Raw genomic sequence first — 20,552 nt, 5'->3', positions numbered from 1 at the left:
GATGTGAAGAAATCGGAACCCTCATCCGCTGCTGGGAGGAACAGAAAATGGTGCAGCCGCTTTGGAAAACGGTCTGGCAGTTCCTCAAAGAGTTAAACATAGAGTTAGCTTATGACTGAGTAATTCTACTCCTAGCTATGTACCCAGGAGAAACGAAAATGTATGTCCACACAAAAACTTGTACATGAATGTTCAGAGCAGCATTATTGATAGTGGCTAAAACGTGGAAACAACCCAAATGTCCATCAACTAAAGAATGGATAAACAAAATATGGTACATACATGCGATGGAATAGTATTCTGCCATGAAAAGGAACGAAGTACTGATACGTGCTACGATACTGATGAACCTTGAAAACATGCTAAGTGGGTTGTGGGTTGGGCATGGTGGCTCACGCCTGTAATCCCAGCACTTTGGGAAGCTGAGGCAGGCGGATCACTTGAGCTCAGGAGTTTGAGACCAGCCTGGGCAACCTGGTGAAACACCATCTCTACAAAACACAAAAATTAGCTGGGTGTGGTGGTATGCACATGTAATCCCAGCTACTCAAGAGGCTGAGGTGGGAGGATCACTTGAGCCCCCGAGGAGGTTGAGGCTGCAGTGAGCCATGATTGTGCCACTGCACTCCAGCCTAGACTACAGAGTGAGACTCTCTCAATCAATCAATCAATAAAAAGGGGGAAAAAAAATATGTGAAGTGAAAGAAGTGAGTTGCAAAAGGACCACATATTGTATGAACAGGTAAGTCCGTATAGACAGAAATAGACTAGGATTGCCAGGGCCCGTGGGGGAGGGGAAGATGGGGAGTGATTGCTCAACAGCATGAAGTTTCTTTCCGGAGTAATGAAAACGTTCTAAAATTGATTGCGGTGATGGCTGCACAACTCTGTGAATGCACCAGAAACCACTGAATTGCCCACTTTAAATGGGTGAATTGTGTGGTATGTGAAGTGCGTCTCCGTCAAGCTGTTACATAAGGAACAGAAGCGCTCCCTTCAACCCACCCTGGGGTTGGTGTCTGCACCCTTGGCTTCCCACCCCAGGCCTCTGCACAGGCCGTCTCCTTCCTATGGAACAACCTCCCCTATGCCCTTCGAGGCCTGGGGCCTGGCCCCAGGTGTCATCTCCAGATGGCCCCTACTCTGAATACCAACAGCTCCTCCTTTCTGCTCAGGTGACAGGCACTGGTTTTGCAAGGCTTACCCCGGTGGGGTTTTGGGAGCCTAATAAGAACTCCTTTGTCCTCACTGGAGTTCAAAACGAGAGACAGACAGGGCCACGAACGGGACAGGACAGCCTGAGCTCCAGTGCTGGAAATGCCGGGTGGGACCCTGGCTTAGGCATGTGGGGTCCGTGGGCTGCCGTAAGGGGCATGTACAGAGGGGGCGTGGGGCCTGAGTGAGGAAGGGACAGGGCACATTCTGCCTCTCCTGGCCTAACCTGGCAGGCTTGGACCATGCTGGGGTTTCTCCCATTTCTGCAGCTCCTCTGCCCAACTCCCCCCTTGCCAGCCACCCATGCTGGCTGCTGTCACCCCTGCACCTGCCCCGCTTTCCCTCAGGAGCCACTGGGGAAAGATGAGGACAGACCTGACTGGGGCCCCATTCCCAGAGAAGTCCTGGAGCTCTGTGGGCAGGGAGCTGCTGACAGTGACCTTGAGCTGAGCTCCCCTGATACCCACCTCAGTACAAATGCCCCTCTCCCTTCTTCTCTCCCTCCTCTTTTTCTGTCTCCCCTCTCCCCTTTTCTGTCCCCTCACTTTCTGCCATGTACCCCTCTCGGTTAGGAGGTCACATCAGGAGACAAGGTGAGTATTCTGGCAGAGGCAGCTGGGCCTGATGAAGACTGCACCGGACGTGGCCTAGGAAGGATAAACCAGCTACGAGGTCTTTCTTGGGAGGTCAACTGCCCACTCCGATGTCCACAAATAGCTGCTGAATGAATACATGAATGAATGAATGAATGAATGGGTGGTTGGGTGAGTGGATGGATGGATGAATGGGTAGGTACATGGGTGGGTAGGTAGATGTATGGATGGATGGGTAAGTGGGTGAGTGGATGGATGAGTGGGTGGATAATTGGGTGGATAGATGGATAACTGGGTGGGTAGATAAGTGGGTGGGTGAATAGATGGGTAAGTAGACAGGTGGGTGGGTGGGATTAGATGATTTTGAAAGTCCCGTCCTGCTTTAAAGACAGTAACACTATTTACTGAATAGAGATTTTATGTTTCTCTAAATTAAATAAAAAAGTGGTAATTTTTTTTACCCAGAGTGAGTCCCTCAATGCTCATTTTTTTCTATGGATCAATAGCCCTGGAATGAAAAAGTATAAGAAAGCCTTTCCTGCACTGGCCCAGGCTCACACTTCTAAAATTAAAGATCACAATAGCAGGAAGGGGTTTCACCACCATCTGTCCATCCCCCAAGCAAGTGAGCAAATGGAGAATCCAGGTAGGGGCCTGACATGCCCAGGCTCCAGGCATGCCTGTGCCTCAGAGACAGCAATGGCTGCACCTTACCTCTCCCAGATGCTGTGCATCAGGTTGGTATCCTGGTCGAGCAGCACAATGTAGCAGTCGTTTGCCACAGGCACCAAGTACCTGCCCACATGGCTGGTGCGTCTCCTCAGCCTGCGGCCAAATTGAAGGGTGCTGGCCACAGTGGCAGCCGGCTCCTGGGTGCCCTCTTGGGCCCCTGCAGTGGGTCTGATGCTGTAGTGCCGGTAACTGAGGCCTGGGATTGTGGTCAGAATAAGCAGGTCATACGCAGATGGGGTCTCTGTTGAGTTCTGGATCTGCAAGGCCAGCAGGATGAGACCTGTTAACTGTCAGCTCACACACTTTCTGGAATGGGGTGCTCACTACCTGCTGAGGCAGCAGTGTCTTTCCATCTCTCAGATCCTGCCGATTTCTCCTCCCTGCCCCCAGTTCTGGCTTTCTCCCCTTGGACCCCCACAAACCACATCAGTCCTGGGAGAACACTTCAGCGACCTGAAGATAGCTGGTTCTTGGGGTCCCCAAAGCTTCTCTTACTCCCAGCTCCTGAACTGGGAGCTCCTGAACACCCCCAGCTCCTTTAATCATCCATCATCAACCAAAGTGATGACTCCCAAAAGCAAACCCAAATCCACCGACCTCTTCTGGAACCTGAGATCCACGAATACAGCTTCTTGCTTGACACCTCCACGTGGATGTCCACAGCTGACCTCACCAGCTACCCCATCCCACCCACATCTGCTCCCTGCAGCATCCCCATCCAATGATGGCCCTTCCAGCACCTACCCTGCACCTTCTGCTCCCCGCTGTCCAGCTTTCTCCACCCCTACCCCCTAGTCATCCCATCCCTCAGTCACTCCCCTTCCCCATCCCCCAGGAATCCCCATCCCCCACCCTCCAGCCACTCCCACCCACCACCAAGGCCCCCCACCGCCTTCTTGAGGCCTTTCATCTCCCTTCCCTGTGGCCTCTGCCTGGTCACAGCTGCTGTGGCCCCTCCCTAGGTAACTGCCCAGCATCTGCACTGCTGTCCCCACATCCACTCCTGTGCCTACCAACCCATCCACTGCAGCAACCAAAGCAAGCTTTTCGAGACTCTTGTCTGCTGCAATCGGGGAAGGAAGCCTCCTCTGGGACCCAGCCTCCTCCCTGCGGTGACCTTGCTCTGTCCTCTGGCCCTTGGGGCTCCAGCATCACCAACCCTTCCTTCCTGACACTCCTGCCGTTTCCTGCCTCTGAGCCTGTGCCACACTGTGCCCTCCACCTGGACTACCTTCTCCTGGGAGGGGCCATCCCCCAATCTTCTCATCCCCACGTGGAGGGACTTTTCCAGGTTAACCCTCCTGGCCTCTGCTCACCTCCGAGGTGTCTGATTTGGGGAGGGAGGCTGGAGGAGGGCACTGTGCCCCCTCAGTTCCTGTGCCCCGGTGGGGAGGCCTTTTGGGGGCCCTATTAGCAAGCCCAATAATGGTGTACACGCCTCCCAACCCAGCCTTTATCCCAAATACAGCAGACACCTGTTCCCTGTCTGCCTGATCCCACATTGATGCGGCCTGGCCCACCTATTTAAAATGTGTCCCCAGCCCCTGCAACTTGCTGTAGTGACTGTCCCGCTCACGGTGGGCATCGCCTATCATAGTCCATATTTTTCTTATTTTACTTATCACCTGTCTCCCCTACTGGAATAGATGCCCCAGGCAGTGGGATTTTGTCTGTTTGGTTAGTACACCATCCCCAGCGCCTAGAACAGGGGCTGACAGACAGTAGGAGCTCCAGAAATGTATGCTGAGGGAATCTACTCCTAACGGATACTGCATCTGAGTGGGGAAGGGGTGTGTGTGGGGGTCTCCTCAGACCCATACCCTCCCCTCGCCTCTCCCTGTGCTGGACAAACTCCTCCTCGGTCTCAGTTCCGGCCGAGGGCCCCTCCCCTGGCTCCCGAGTCACCACTCCACACCGTCACCATCCACGTCTGTGTCCTGGGATGGGGCCTGGCCTCGCTCAGGTCCAGGGGCCCAGCACCCAGCCCAGGGCTGGGCCCAGGATGGGCGTTCGGGAGCTTTGCTGAGTGAATGAGTGATGTCAGCCCCTCCTCCACCTCCCCAAGAAGGGTCAGCTGGGTGGCGTGTCTGGCGCCCTCTGGAACCGGAGTTGGCCTGACCCATGTGGGGTGTCTGGGTGGTGTGGAGAAAAGCAGTCCAGCCCCATACCTAACATCGGCACCTCCATTAAAGCACCCCTTTAAGATTCCTGAAGGCTTTCCCACATGCCAGGGTGGAAATTCATATTAGATCACAAATATTCCCAAAGGCAGGGGAGTGACGGAAAGCTTCCCACATGTGAGGCCTTTCTAGGGATCAGCCCATACAAGGGGGCCCAGCGAACAGGAGGGTGAACAGGCCTGGTGTGGTGGCTCACGCCTGTAATTCCAGCTCTTTGGGAGGCCAAGGTGGGAGGATTGCTTGAGGCCAGGAGTCTGAGACCAGCCTGGGCAACATAGTAAGACCCTGCCTCTACCAAAAAACAAACAAAAAAATTAGCCATGTATGGTGGTGTGCACCTGTGGTCCCAGCTACTCAGGAGGCTGAGGTGGGAGAATCAACTTGAGCCTGGGAGGTTGAGGCTGCAGTGAGCTGTGATTGTGCCACTGCACTCCAGTCTGCATGACAGGGTGAGACTTTGTCTCAAAAAAAAAAAAAAAAAAAGGAAAACTGACACTAAAAATTGTTTTCAAAAGTGTAAGCAGGGCACAATGGTTGAAAGGCTAATGCCACCTCCTAACTCCCACTTGGCATGAGTGATGCCATGGACTGAATGTCTGTGTCCCCTCAAATGGCTGACGTCCGGATTCCAAGTCATCACTTAGGAGTGGGGCCTTGGGGAGGTGATTAGGTCAGGAGGGTGCGGCCCTCAAGAATGGGATTAGTGCCCTCGTAAAAAAGACCTCAGAGAGTTCCCTTGGCCTCTTGTGCCATGTGAGGACACACAGGAAGATGGCAAGCAGGAAGAGGCCCTCACCAGAACCCGGCCATGCTGGCACCTTGATCTTGGACTTCCTGCCTCCAGAACTGTGAGAAATAAATGTATGTCATTTAAGCCATGTAGCCTATGAGACTTTGTCATAGCAGCCCAAGCAGGCTGCGACAGATGAGGCCCTTATCTCCCATAGCGTGACCCCATTAGTGCTGGGCACAGTGCAAGGCCTGGGTGCAGGGGAAGGCTCAGCTCACAGCTGGTGGTGCTTGAATGTGGAGACTGCTCCACCTCTCCCTCACTGGGGGACGTTGACCAGTCCCTTAGTCTCAGCAGGCCTCCGAGTACACGAGGGGATGACAGGGATGATGACACAGATGGCCCTCGGCTTCTGGCCACATTGGATGCCCCAAGCCCAGTATCAGTCCCTGGGTGATGTCTTCCTACAAGGGCAGACTGTCTCACTTTCACTCGAACCACGGCTTTGATTGACCAAGGAAGGTTTGGAGGTTGGGAGTTTGCCACCTCGCAGCTGTGTGACCTCAGGGACTCTGTGTGGTACAGTAAACATAGATAGATTTGGTCTTTGTCTGCAGCTCTTGCCACAGAGCTCCTAAAACCATTGGAACTTCCTGAGTGATAGGAGTGTCTTCTAAAGTTCATAACAAGCCCCTTCCAACCTTATCTGAGCTTATGCTGTTGAGGTGCCTTCTGGCAAGGCCCATAGGTGGCTTCAGGATGGGGCTGCTCCCAAGGAAGCGAGCCCGGGTTAGAGGGCTGGGATGCTAGGCCCTCCCTGCTTCCACCTCACCAGTGCTCCCTGCAGCTGTCCCTGAGTTGTACCCTTTCTTTCTTTTTTTTTTTGAGATGGAGTCTCACTCTTATTGCCCAGGCTGGAGTGCAGTGGCGCAATCTCAGCTCACTGCAACCTCTGCCTTCCAGGTTAAAGCGATTCTCCCGCCTCTGCCTCCCAATTATTATACCAGTGCGTGCTACCACGCCTGGCTAATTTTTGTACTTTTAGTTAGAGACGAGGTTTCACCATGTTGGCCAGGATGGTCTCGAACTCCTGACCTCGGGTGATCCACCCACTTCAGCCTCCCAAAGTGTTTGGATTACAGGCGTGAGCCACCGCACCCAGCCAGTTGTACCCTTTCTAACAAAACTGTCATGGTAAGTATGGCACTTGCCTGAGTTCTGTGAGCTGTTCTAATGAATTATCAAACTTGTGTGTGTGTGTATCATGGGAACCCCAGAATTCAGTCAGCAGGACACAAGTGTGGTAGCCCAGGAACCCCATTTGTGGCTGGTGTCTGAAATTAGGGGTCTTGTGAGATTTTGGGCCCCTAACTCGTGGGGTCTGTGCTCACTCCAGGTACTTAGTTCAGGAATGAATTGATTTTAGGACACTCAGTTGGTGTCAGAAAAGTGGAGAATTGGGTGGTGGTGGGAAAAAACCCCACTTTGCTTCTCTGAGCCTCAGTTTCCTCTTCTGTAAAACAAAGGCGATAAGGCCTCCCTTGCAGGGTCAGAAGAGACAGTGTGCCTGGCCCAGAGCAGGTTCAGCAAGCAGCCAAGGCCCCTCCAGCAGGATTTTGTGTCCATACCTGCGAGGGTACTGGGTGGCCCGCCTCATCTGTGACGCGGACTCTAGGGAAACCAACAGTCAGGGTGACGATGGTGGTGACCATCCAGGCCAGCGGGTTGTAGACCGAGGCAAAATGTCCTGCAGGTCCTGCATCTGCACACACAGAAGAGGCGTTGCTTGTGCCATGTGACTCACCTTCTGGAATGGGGTGCTCACTGGCTGCACCTCAGTATGAGGGAAACTGAGGCAGGTGAGATGCAGCCCTCCAGAACTCCCAGGGGAGCCAGGAAGGGGGCAGGCCAACAGGTGTTTCCCACAGACACAGCGTGGGCTACATTCTGCAGTCTGGCTTCCAGGGCAGGGCAGGCGGAGGGGCTCGGAACATAAGGTGTCCGTGTCGCCCTGGAGAACTGAGGTTCTATTCGCTCCTCACACATCTCTGTCAGCCCATTTTACTGATGAGGAAACAGGTCCAGAGAAGTACAACCACTTGCCCAAGGTGACCCAGCTTCTAAGGCCTGGCTCCAAAGCTTTGAGTGCCGGGCACTGTGAGCCACCAGAGAATTCTCTGGAGCCCAGAGGGTCAAGTCCATTGCCTAGCCTGGCATTTTAGGTCCCTGTGATGAGGACCTGGCCTCTCTTTCTGTTGCATCCTACCAGCCCATGTGTGTGAGGTCTGGCCACACCTGAGAACTCCTGGATCCCTGAACCCAGCACATACTTCCAGCCTCCCTGCCTCTGCCTGGGCTGTTCCCTCTGCCGGGGACACTTTCCTGGTCTTCTCTACCTATTCACAGCTTGGGGAAGCCTCTCCTGTGTGTTCATTGGAATGACAGCTCCTCAAAAGTCCCCACCTGGCAGTGAAGCCAGACCCCAGCTGAGAGCTCCCGTTCTGCCACTGTCTTTTCCACCTGGCTGGTGTTCCTGAGGCCAGGGGGCCTTCCAGAGCCTGCAGGTTGGATGGGATTACACACAGACAGAGATGGGAGGGGAAGGGCATGTTAGATGCTAGGGCAGTGGGCAGGCCACAGCTGGGACACCAAGAAGTACAAGGCAGCCAGGTATGGTGGCTCTTGCCTGTGATCCCAGCACTTTTTTTTTTTTTTTTTTTTGAGACAGAGTCTCGCTTTCTCGCCCAGGCTGGAGTGCAGTGGTGCGATCTCGGCTCACTGCAAGCTCCGCCTCCCGGGTTCACACCATTCTCCTGCCTCAGCCCCTGAGTAGCTGGGACTACAGGCGCCCGCCACCACGCCCGGCTCATTTTTTTTGTATTTTTAGTAGAGACAGGTTTTCACCATGTTAGCCAGGATGGTCTCGATCTCCTGACCTCGTAATCCACCTGCCTCAGCCTCCCAAAGTGCTGGGATTACAGGTGTGAGCCACCATGCCTGGCCAGATACCAGCATTTTGACAGACCAAGGTGGGAGGACCACTTGAGCCCAGGAGTTAGAGACCATCCTGGCAACATGGTGAGACCCTGTCTCTCCAAAAAAAATAAAAATAAAACAATAAGCAAGGTGTGGTAGTGCATGCCTGTAGTCCCAGCTACTTGGGAGGCTGAGGCAGGAGGATCGCTCAAGCCCAGGAGTCTAAGGCAGCAGTGACCTATGACTGGCACCACTGCACTCCAGCCTAGGTGACACAGCAAGACCCTGTCTCAAAAAACAAAAAACAAGAAGGAAGTGCAAGATGACCAGGTGCAGGCTGTGGGTGGGACCTGGGGGCCTATGCACAGAAAAGTCTCATGCGGGCAGAGGGCCGCCAACCTGTCTTCATTTGTCCAGGATCTTCCCAGTTTGGAAACCCCTCAGTCCCAGGCACACTGGCATGTGATCAGTCACTCTACACGTGGGAAAACTCACAGTCAAAGAGGCTGGTCCCACGGCTGCCCTGCTGTGATGTCAGCCAACTGGAGTTCCGGAGGGAGTGCCAGGAGCCAGGAAGGGACCAGGCCCCTGAGGACACCGGCGTACTCTCTGCCAAGGCTGGGCAGCACCGTGTTCAGGTTCAATCCCTGCTCTGCTCCTTCCTACCTGAGTGGCCCTGAGTTAGCATATAACTTGAGTCCGTTTCCTCGGCTGTAAAATGAGGACAGTAACCATTCCTATTTTGTACAGATTTTGTGAGGCATTAAATTCAATACTGCATGAAGGGTATTTTGAGCTTAGTAAATGCTCAAAACATGTTAGCTGCTATTTCTGGCTCTTCTTGTAACATCACCAACCCTTCCTCATTGCACGGATGAGCAAACAGAGGCTGGGAGGACTGAAGCCACCTGTCCGAGCTCTCACCATGGGGAAGGGCGATATGGGTGATGTGGACTCAGAGTCTGAAGCTGGGGTCGTTGAGCCCCTCCCCTGACCTCCTCAGGCTCTCCCTTCATAAAGGGGCCACAGCCTCCCTGCAGGGCCCTGCTCACCGGAGCTGGCTGCCATGGGTGCCTGGGGCTGGAGCTCATCTAGGACGATGGAGGCCATCAGCTTGCGCACGCCCAGCATCCCCGAGGCCAGGTGCGTTGCGTACATGTCTCTCACCTTGGGGGACTCAGTCCCAGTGATGGCATCATGGTGCTGGACCTGCAGCAACCCCCAGAGGGGAGGAAGAACAGGATCAGGACCTGACTCTGCAAAGCACCTACAAGGCACCTACTAGGCGCTGGCTCTCATTCTGGCTTGCCAGGTGCCAGTGGAGAAGGGGGCAGTCCCCGCCATTTTACAGAAGGAGGAACTGAGGCCAAGAAAAGCTGAGGAGCTCGCCCAACTTTTCCTGCCCTTGTGGGAACTCATTGTCCCCCATCTCTGGACCCCCTGCTCTGATGGACCCTGAAGTCACCTCATTTCTCCCACAACATAATGACATGTTCTGCCAGCAGCTCCTTTTGGGGGAACTGTTACAGTGTCATGGCTGGTGTGACCCTTTTTTGGATAGGTGACTGAGGACAAGTTACAGGCTGTCTTGGGTCTGTTTTCCCATCAGTACAGTAGGGGATGGGTGGAGACGGAAACTCATGAACTGGCTATTCAGCAGCCACTGCACCAAGCAGGCTGTGCATACCAGCACATCCAATTGCCCCACCATCCTCCTGGGCAAGCTCGTTGTTCTCATTGTACAGGAGGGAATTAGGTCTTGGGTGGGTGTGGGAATCATGTGCCTGATGTCACACAGCTGAGCCGAGATATGGATGCAGGCAGGGCTGTCGGACACAAATGCCACTCCACCTTGTCCTTTATCCCTTTTGCTAAACTGCTACAAAGCTTAATGAGGCCACCAGCTGGATGGATCAGGCTGTGGTCTCAGCCTTGGCCTGGGTTCACCATGCACTGGCCTTGTAACCAAAGGGAACCTCAGTTTCCCCTCTGTAAAGTGGGGCCTCTAGTGCCCCAGGGCTGGAAGGATTGGCTAGGACAAGGGAGGGGAGGTGCGCAGCATGGGAGGTTCCAATCCTGCCGCTGTGGCTAAATGTGATGTTACCTCGGAGACGGCCCAGCGAAGCTGCTGGAGCTGCCGCAGGGCCCAGGTGGGGTCCAGATGCCCACGGGGGGCCGGCCACAGGTAGCGTGTGAACATGGACTCCCCGGCATACAACAAGGCGCTGGCTCGCCGGGCCAGCCCCTTCAGTGCGCTGCGGGACGTGTAGAAGCCCGTCCAGGCCTGGAATGGTTCTGGGAGACAAGGGAAGATGGTGAGCTTGAGACGGCATGACCCAGAAGTCTGCTAAGCTCCAGCCCTGGAAGAGCTGAGAAGCTGGGGCTGCAGAGGTAGCCTCTGCCAGGGTCACCCAAGGAGGCAGGCCGGGCAGGCAGCGAGCCCAGGGCTTACAGCTTCCAACTCAGGCCTCCTCCCATAGCCAGACTAGGAACTGCCCAGAAAACCCTGGATGGGCCTTGGGCAGGGTGGGAGAGACAGGCTGCACTGGGGCAGGTGGGGTGGGGTGCTGAAGGATCCTGATCGGAGGCAAGCCCAGGGTGCCTAGGAAACACAGAACAGCTGTGTGAGCAAAGGGCCTGGGAGACCCAGAGGGGAAGAGGAGGAGCCAGGTGGGCAGGACCCCACTGAGAAGGGCCTAGACTGCACAGAGGCCTTCATGTGTGACGTGGGCATGGGGAGGTCAGGACAGGCAGGCGTTTCAGCAGGGATTCTCTGGGCGTCCAGGGAGGATGGATGGTAGGAGGCAGCAAGGGCTCAGATATCCCAGGGAGCCAGTGTCCTGATGCAAGACAGAGAGGATGAGGATGCACAGGGCCCATGCAGGAGGCAGGAGGGTTGAACCCTCCCAGGGAGTGGCTGTCTGTCTCAGAAGGGAGCTTCCTATTGCTTCTGCTTTCCTGCTCCTCGGCGTCTGGGATGTGCCCAGATTTGCCTTGATTCCCTGTTCTTCCCCCACTGGTCCTGAACCAGACTGGGAGGGGTGGTCACATGGCCCAGGGGACAGGCCACAGCCTGTGGGTCAGATGGGGTCCTCCACAGCTTTGCAGCCATGTCGAGAGTGGGTGGTGAGGCCCGATTCCATTCAGTCTGGCAGGGGCTCCACATCCTCAGTGGTCATCACGATACCATGCCCGCCTGGATGCCATGCCCACCTGGACACCACGCCCACCCACACCAGCCTGGATACCACGCCCACCTGGACACCACACCCACCCACACCAGCCTGGACACCACGCCCACCTGGACACCACGCCCACCTGGATACCACGCCCACCTGGATACCACACCCACCTGGACACCACGCCCACCTGGACAGAGCCACACCCAACTTGACTCGGGTATATCCCTACCTGCTAGATGTGGCCACACCCACAGTCACTACCCCCCCACCTCACCATTAGCCATGCCCACGTTAACATACCTCCTCCTGCCTTGACTATAACCACACCCACATCCACGGACATCCCCCAACCCGTGTGTGTAGCCCCACCTGCCTCCAATGTGGTGTCAACAGCAGGAGCCGGGGACTATGCAGCCCCACTGGTCACCATGCAGACCCAGAGGCTGGGTCCCAGAGAGGCAGGACTAAGCCAGGTCATGGGTGAGTCCAGGCAGTGCCCAGGCCAGAACGAGCCCTGCAGCTGGAGTTCATCTGTGGCATCTCTTTGGAAGGGAAATGTTATGGTTTGAATGCCCCTCCAAAACCCATGTTAAAATTTAATTGCCATTGTGACTGTATTAAGAGGTGGGATGCTTAAGAGGAGATTAGGCCATGAAGGCTCTGCCCTCGTGAACAGATTAATGTCATTGTCATGGGACTGGGATTGTTAGAAAAGCAAGTTCAACCCCCTTGTCCGGCTGTTCTTTTGCACTCAGCCTTCAGCCATGGGTGATGCAGCAAGAAGGCCCTCTCTAGACACCAGCCCTCCACCTTGGACTTCCCGGCCTCTACAACTGTGAGCCAAAGAAACTTCGTTTCCTAATCAATGACCCATTCTGTGGTATACTGTTACAGCAGCACCCAGAGGGCTAGGACATCTGCTGAGCCCTGCCTCTGTGCTGGGCAGGAGGCTGAGAGCACTTCTTCTCATTGAATTTTCACAGCAACCCTATCTATGCACGAGGCACCACAAATGTCCCCCTTTGGAGACAGGGTGGTTTCATGACTTGCACACGGCCAGGGAGTAGAGGCTTACTCACAGCCAGCCCTCTTAGCTCTCAGGCTGTGCTGCTGGTGGCCAGCCCAGTTCTGGCCTGAGGACACAGGCATGATGCACAGAAGGTGCCCAGTAATGACTGTGCAGTGAAAGGAAGCCTGAGTCAGCCTCAGCATCAGGAAAGGGCTCGTAGAAGAGGTTTATGTGGAACTCATGCAGGAAGAGAAGGTGATGGAGGCCGCTCCCAGCAGGAGGCACCACCTGTGCAAAGGCCAGAGGCAGGAAACTGCATATGGTGGGCAATGGTGAGAGGCTGAACCCTGTGGGAATCAGGTGGTGCATGTGGCAGCCAGGATGTCCAGGTGTAGTGAGCAGAGGGGGTCAGTCTCTGCCCCTGCGCCCCACACAGAACCTGCCTGGAACCCCTCCAGGGCTTGGAGAGCAGTGCCGAGCAGACACTGAAGTGGGCAGAGGGTACATGGACTATACCCTCCCTGCCACCAAACTACCACCCCAGCCCCTGGAAGCCTGTACCTGTGGAATAGGGCAGGAAGTCGTGGTGGTCGCGGACACGCCAGGTGACATTGAGAGCGTGCAGGGCACGGAAGTAGTCGCCCAGCGTGGCGTACTGTACCGAGACACCAAGCTCGGCAGCATGGCTGTTGATGTGGTCCAGCAGCGGGTCCATGTTGGCAAACTGCACCGAGGCATTGAAGAACTGCTTGTCACATCCCTGCAGGGACATGGGAGCAACATCCTGTGCCGTGGGAGCAGGGCGCTCGCCCAGTGGGGGTGGGCTGATCACCGCCCTCCATCAGCTGCCCTCCCAGTCTCCAAGGCGGCCAACAGGGGCCCCAAACCAGCTCCCATAGCAGTGGCTTGATCTCAGCTCATGCAACCTCCGCCTCCCGGGTTCAGGTGATTCTCCTGCCTCAGCCTCCCTGAGGCTGCAGGCGCTACCACACCTGGCTAATTTTTATATTTTTAGTAGAGACAGGGTTTTACCATGTTGGCCAGGCTGGTCCCGAACTCCTGACCTCAGGTGATCTGCCTGCCTTGGCCTCCCAAAGTGCTGGGATTATAGGTGTGAGCCACAGAGCCCGGCCCTGGGCATCTCTTAAGGCCCATCAGTGTTACTACTTATCCAAATCATTATAATTAATGATTATTATTATAATTAATATAATGATTAGTAACAGCAATAATAACCATGACTGAGTTACTGACCTTAAGCTTGCCTTCACAAGGGCAGTCATGGATGAAGAAGGCAGGCTCTGGGGCCCACCTGACTGGGTCTGAACACAAATTCCACCCTTCCTAGCCACCCTAAGGAACTCTGTGGCCTCAGGAAAATTCCTTAACCTCTCTGGGCCTTGGTTTCCTCAACTGTGAAATGGATACCAGCCTGCTTCCTAGCCCCAGTGGTGCAAATTAGATGGCTGAGACAAATATATCCCACAGGGCAGTGCCCAGCACACAGCAGGTGCTCACTAAAGGTTAGCTGTGACGATGGCCACGACGTGCCGGGCACTGGCTTCCCGGGAACGCTTCACCTCTCACCAAGCCTATGAAGCCTGCTGCCACCGTCCCCATTTTACAGCGGAGGCAACTGAAGCTCAATGGACTCTAAGGCACGCAGTGCCCGAGCCGGGAGCCAGCCCGGCCCAGGCAGGGAAGAGAGCTGAGTGGGAGCTGGAGAGGCCAGCGTGGGTGAAGGTGCTTTTCCAGGTGGGGGAGGGGCTGGTAGAGTGGGAGAGGCCCAGGGGTCTGCAGGGAAGGAGGATGGAGCCACTGGGCTGAGCATGGCTGCCTAGCCGGGTCTGGATAGGGTGGCCCTGGGTGCAGGGGCCAGGGCTTGCACGGTGCTCCTTGGGCTGTGTTGAGGGCACAGCGCCTGGGACTCTGCCTTACCCAGGGCCAGAGGACGTGCGGTGTCCGGAACCAGGCGGCTCTCTGCTTCACGTTGGCCACCAGGGCCTCGGCATAGAGGTTGATGTTGGCTGGGGTGACGGGCTCACTCATGTTGGGGTATACCCCATCTGGGGGAGGCTTGGGGAAGACAGCCACACCATTCCAGTAAAATCCTGACCTGTGCGAGGACAGAAGGTTAGGGGAGAAGACACGAACTCTGTGGACAGCCAGGGCTCACACCCAAGTGCCACGTTCTCCCAGCCTTGGGACCTTGGCACATCATTTCACCCTGAGACTGAATTCTCCCACTCCATGACCGACGATGGGTCACAGATTCGTTTGCTCATTCACGCAGGCCAACTTCTCGCCCATCAGACCCCGGGTCTCAGGACCCCAAAGAGGCCGGGGCCTTGGTGAGGCAAGTGAGGCCCTGGCCTAGGGTACAAAATTTATGGGGGTGCCTCAATTCTTAGTAGTTGAGATAAATGATATTTTAATGCAGTAATTTAAAAAATGAAAATTAATGCAAAAAACCCATGAGGAACAAAATGTCAGAGTTTTAAATAAAGACAGGCTCAGTATTTAACATCTTTCTCTGTTTGCCTTAGGCTGGGGGTGTGGAGAACCCCCAGTTAAGTGCCTTCCTTGCTCACACTGTGCAGCCTCGGGGTAGCAGCCATGGAACCCTTGTCTGGAGCTCTCCAACCTGGGCAGCCCCTTCCAGCATTCCCACCTCTGTTTCTTTTACAGACAGGGTCTTGCTCTGTTGCTCAGGCTGGAGTGCAGTGATATGATCACGGCTCACTGCAGCCTCGAACTCCCGGGCTCAAGCCATCGCCTCAGCCTCCCCAGGAGCTGGGACTACCACCATGCTCGACTTGTTTTTGAATTTTATGTAGAGACGAGGTCTTGCTCTGTGGCCCAGGCTGGTCTCAAATTCCTGGGCTCAAGCAATCCTCCCACCTCGGCCTCCCAAAGCACTGGGATCACAGTCATCAGCCACCAGCACTGCCACCTCTAGCCTCACCAAGCTCCCTGGTAGAATGTGGAGCAGGTTGTTGTGAGGATTAAATGAAAGTCATTTATGGAAAGGAGCTAGAAACAGTGCTGGGCACAGAGGAGGGCTGACAAATGGCAGTGACCGCTAATTAATCCCGGCCAGCGTTCTTCACCCCCTCTGCCTTGCCTGTTGTCTTTCCTCTTCCAAGAGAGGCTAAGCACCTGGCCAGGGCAGAGTGCGGATTTGAACCCAGGGCCGTCTGACTGTACAGAGACCAAGGCTGGCTGCTGCCACCATGTGGAGGCTGCAGAGCTGGTGGCCTGAATCCAATGCTGGCTCCACCACGTCTGCCACCTGTGGGACCTGGGGTGGGCTGCTGTGCCTCAGTTTCTCCTTCTGTAAGATGGGGCACTCACAGCATCTCTGTCAGTGGGCTGCTGCGAGGGTCTGTGAGGTATCACAGGGAGAATGCTTGGAACAGGGCCTGGCTCATGGTGGGTGCTTGGAACAGCGAGCCAGGAATGTGAATGTGGGTTCACTGCCTATCCTCTCTGCTCCCGGGGGGTCCTGGTCCATGGCTCCACACTCCTGGTCCCCACTGAGTCTTCACCCAAAGCCTTCTGGGGAAGAAGGTGTACAGCGAGGCTAAAATCCCATGTGCTTCTTGACATCTGAGCCTTGAAGGCCCCCAGGGGCCTAGGAGTCCCCTGCTGTCACCTGATAGCCCCCACCAGCAGAAAAGTCCTCTTGTCTAGCTCTTCCACTATCAGTCAGACCAGCTGCACCCCACCTGGTCCTCCACCCAACAGTTTCCACCTCCCTGCCAGCTGGTGAAATTATTCAAATGAGCCACTCACGTCCTCTGCAGGAGTCGGAGGGCACCCGCCCCCTTGCTGCTACCCAGCTGCCCCTGCGTGTTCAGTCCGCTCCACAGTGCACTCCCACGGGGCCTTGGCGAGTGAGGTGTGAGCTGTGATTGTATGTGATAAACAGAAACTGCTATGGACGTCACCTGTGCTGGGTAGGGTGGTGTGTATTCAACCATCTACCATTTAGGGTGAGGACCCCTCCCTCACCACGGGGTGAACGGGAGGTGATTGGACAAGAGGCAGCTCCGCAAGACAAGGATGAGGAGCGATTTATTCCCAAGGGTCTCCAGGCCCCTTCCCTCTCCCACTCCTCCAGCCTTCTTTTTTTTTTTTGTTTTGAGATAGAGTCTGATTCTGTCACCCAGGCTGGAGTGCAGTCATGATCTTGGCTTACTGCAACCTCCATCTTGTGGGCTCAAGTGATTCTCCTGCCTCAGCCTCCCAGGTAGCTGAGATTACAGGCAATGCTGCCATGCCTGGCTAATTTTTGTATTTTCACTAGAGACAGAGTTTTACCAGGTTGGCCAGGCTGGTCTCAACCTCCTAACCTCAAGTGACCCACCTGCCTCGGCCTCCCAAAGTGCTGGGATTACAGGTGTGAGCCACTGCGCCTGGCCTCCTCCGGCCTTCTTCATTGTGATCCCTGATAGGGACAAGGATGAGGAGGGGAAAGGGTGGGTGGGGACGAAGCCTTGTGCCAAAGCCCCGACAACAAAGACAGGCCACGTCAGGAACGGGTGGGGAAACACCCATGTCCGGGGGCCTTCCCCCTGCATCCACAGCACCCCTATCCCTGCACCTGCAGCCTGGAACCCAGCTTGCTCTCCAGGCCCAGGCGGGATAGAGGCAGGGAGGTCACTGGGGTTGAGGGCAGGTGAGCTTGGAGGGTGTTAGAGAGACACTGGACAGTGCCCTGGAGGACCGTGGACGGGATGGGGTGCCGATGGATGGCTCCTGGAAGTCAGCACATTCAGCTTCCTCACCTGGCAGGTACGGACAGGCGAGGCGAGAGCAGAAGGGGACCTGTCATGGCCAGGAAGGAGGTTCTTGGGAACACTGATGTAAAGACCTCATCATTGATTGATTGATTGATTGACTGATTGAGACAGAGTCTTGCTCTGTGGCCCAGGCTGGAGTGCAAGTGGTGCAATATCGGCTTACTGCAACCTCTGCCTCCCGGGTTCAAGTGATTCTCCTGCCTCAGCCTCCCAAGTAGTTGGGATTACAGGGATGCGCCACAACACCCAGCTAATTTTTTTTTTCTTTTTTTGTATTTTCAATAGAGACGGGGTTTTGCCATGTTGGCCAGGCTGGTCTCAAATTCCTGACCTGAAGTGATCCACCTGCCTTGGCTTCCCAAAGCGCTGGGATTACAGGCATGAGCTACTGTGCCCGGCCTATTTTTTTTTTTTATTTTAAATAGAGACAGGGTCTCACTCTGTTGCCCAGGCTGGAGTGCAGTGGTACCATCATAGCTCACTGTAACCTCCAAGTCCTGGATTCAGGTGACCCTTCTGCCTCAACCTCCTGAGCATCTAGGACTGCATGCACCCAGCTAATTTTTAAGTTTTTGTAGAGATAGGTTCTCACTAGGAAGCCCAGGCTGATTTTGAACTCCTGGACTCAAGTGATTGTCCTGCCTCAGCCTCCCAAAGTGCTGGGATTACAGGCATGAGGCACCGCACCCAGCCAAGATCTCATCCTTTAAACAATCCTCTTTTGGGACAGGGACTCATAACAAGGAGCAATTCAGAGTCACACAGAACTGGAGTCAAATCCTGCCTCCCCTACTTACCAGCTGGGTGACCCTGATCTGGTCACTTACCCTCTCTGAACGTCAGTTTCCACATCTGTAAAATGGGGTTGATAACTCCACCCACTCTGCTGGGGAGGCTGAAGAATGGGACACCATGTGCTTAAGGAGCTCTTGTCAAAAACTGCAGAATAGGGCTGGGCGCGGCGGTTCATGCCTATAATCCTAGCACTTTGGGAGGCCAAGGCAGGTGGATCATCTCAGGTCAGGAGTTTGAGACCAGCCTAGATAACATGGTGAAACTCCCTCTCTACTAAAAAGACAAAAATTAGCTGGGTGTGGTGGTGGGTGCCTGTAATCCTAGCTACTCAGGAGGCTAAGGCAGAAGAATCGCTTGAACCCAGGAGGCGGAGGTTGCAGTGAGCCAAGATTGTGCTACTGCACTCCAGCCTGGGCAACAGAGCAGAAGCTCTTGTCTTAAAACCAATAAACAAAAACAAAACTGCAGAACAGCTGCAGGGGCTGGGAAGACCCTGCTGTCTGAGATCCCAAAGGCACTGCGGAAGGGCACGTACCTGTTGGAGAAAGGAATGTGGGAGGGGGTGCAGTAGCTGTACTGGTCCATGATGTGCGTGAAGATTTCCTGCTGCTCTGAGAGGGATGGGGACCCTCGCCACACAAACTGCAGACCCTGCAAACCGAGGAGAAGAGTGAGGCTGGAGGGGCCACATGGCTGCCCCAGCTCCACTTCCCTCAGCCCCATCTGGGTGTCTGCCGCCTGCCCTCACCTTGGCCCTCCCTCAGTGGTTCAAGGATGAGCTCTCCCCTGCCGTTTCCGTCTAAGACTGGTTGTGGGATTTGCCCTCCAGAAGGAGTGCTCATTCACCCCACCCACTCCTCAATGCAGGCTTTTCTCTGCCAAACCCTGTAGAATTAGCACCTTCTAACTCTGCTTGAATGCCCCCAGGTGCAGGAAGCTCATTACTTCTCACCAAGTGTGCAGTTTATTTTTTTATTTTTTATTTTTTATTTTTTACAGAGTCTCACTCTGTCACCCAGGAGTGCAGTGTCACGATCTCGGCTCACTGAAACCTTCACCTCCCTGGTTCAAGCGATTGTCCTGCCTCAGCCTCCTGAGTAGCTGGGATTTCAGCCACTTGCTACCACGCCCGGCTAATTTTTGTATTTTTAGTAGAGACGGGGTTTTGCCATGTTGGCCAGGCTGGTTTCGAACTCTTGACTTCATGTGATCCGCCCACCTCCCAAAGGGCTGGGATTACAGGCGTGAGCCACTGTGCCCACTGGAAATGGGGTCTTTACAGAAGTAATCAAGTTAAAATGAGGTCATTAGGGTGGGCCCTAATACAATAGGATGGGTGTCCTCAGAAAAAAGGAAAATTGAGACACAAACATGCACCCAGGGAAGATGATACGGGGGCACTGAAAGAAGCGGGGCATCCACAAGCCAAGGAGAGAGGCCTGGAGCAGCCCCTTCCTTCGCACCTTCAGAGGGAGCGTGGCCCTGCTGACACCTTGACCCTGGACTTCCAGCCTCCAGAACCATGGGACAATATGTTTCTATTGCTTGAGTCACCAGTCTGTGGTCCTTTGTTATGGCAGCCCTAGCAAATGATGACACCATCCCATAAGGTTGCTGTGAGGGTTAAAAGAAATGCAAGATGAAGCTGGGCACCAGTGGCTCCCGCCTGTAATACCAGCACTTTGGGAGGCTGAGGTGGGCAGATCGCTTGAGGACAGGAGTTCGAGACCAGCCTGGCCAACATGGTGAAACCCCGTCTCTACAAAAAACACACAAAAAATTTAGCTGGGCGTGGTGGCACTCACCTGTAATCCCAGCTACTTGAGAGGCTGAGGCACAAGAATCGCTTGAACCCGGGAGGCAGAGTTTACAGTGAGCCAAGATTGTGCTACTGCATTCCAGCCCGGGTGACAGAGCAAGACCCTGTCTCAAAAAAAAAAAAAACCCAAAAAACCCCAAAAAACCCAAAAAACAAAAAACAAAAGAAAAGAAAAAGAAATGAAGGATGAGTAGGGCCTGGTACCAGGCCTGGGACTCCCAAGGGCACAATCGAAGGCAGCGTCTACCATGGTTGTTGTTGCTACTTAAGTCTTGTAATAGTTGCCCTCACACCTGAAGAATCACAGCGTCTCTGGTAACTGTTCTCCCAGCTGAACACACCCTGCCATTACTCTAGTTGTCAACCCTGCTTACTGAGTGCCATTCTGCTCTAGTCCCTGTGGGGGGCCTACAGAAGGAGTCAGCCCCACCTCAGGCCCAGCTGATGGGGATAGGGGTCTGGAAGCGGGAGGCAGCCAAGCTGTGCCTGCAGCTCTGTGAGAAGCTGGGCGTACAG

General features: G+C 54.8%; 1 protein-coding gene across 3 annotated transcripts in view; it reads right to left on the bottom strand.

The window, feature by feature from the left end:
* MAN2B2 (mannosidase alpha class 2B member 2) overlaps nt 1-20,552 on the bottom strand; it is a 47,585-nt gene that overhangs the window by 14,611 nt on the left and 12,422 nt on the right. For 2 of the 3 annotated variants that reach the window (XR_008625056.2, XM_055111175.2), the window contains exons 5-12: nt 18,753-18,868; nt 16,987-17,067; nt 14,556-14,733; nt 13,179-13,377; nt 10,531-10,721; nt 9,479-9,635; nt 7,079-7,212; nt 2,523-2,797 (exon numbers count right to left, since the gene is read on the bottom strand). Coding sequence is in view for 2 of the 3 variants with exons in the window: in XM_055111175.2 (XP_054967150.1) it covers nt 2,523-2,797; nt 7,079-7,212; nt 9,479-9,635; nt 10,531-10,721; nt 13,179-13,377; nt 14,556-14,733; nt 16,987-17,067; nt 18,753-18,868 (1,331 nt within the window). In the remaining variant the exon portion in view is untranslated. The remainder of the gene's footprint in view (nt 1-2,522; nt 2,798-7,078; nt 7,213-9,478; nt 9,636-10,530; nt 10,722-13,178; nt 13,378-14,555; nt 14,734-16,986; nt 17,068-18,752; nt 18,869-20,552) is intronic. The other variant, XM_003816465.5, reaches the window with a different exon arrangement.

This window comes from Pan paniscus, chromosome 3 (assembly GCF_029289425.2).
Source record: "Pan paniscus chromosome 3, NHGRI_mPanPan1-v2.0_pri, whole genome shotgun sequence".
In the NCBI taxonomy this organism is placed as follows: Eukaryota; Metazoa; Chordata; class Mammalia; order Primates; family Hominidae; genus Pan; species Pan paniscus.
The sequence above is the reverse complement of the archived record's forward strand: the minus strand, read 5'-3'. Positions and strand labels throughout refer to the sequence as shown.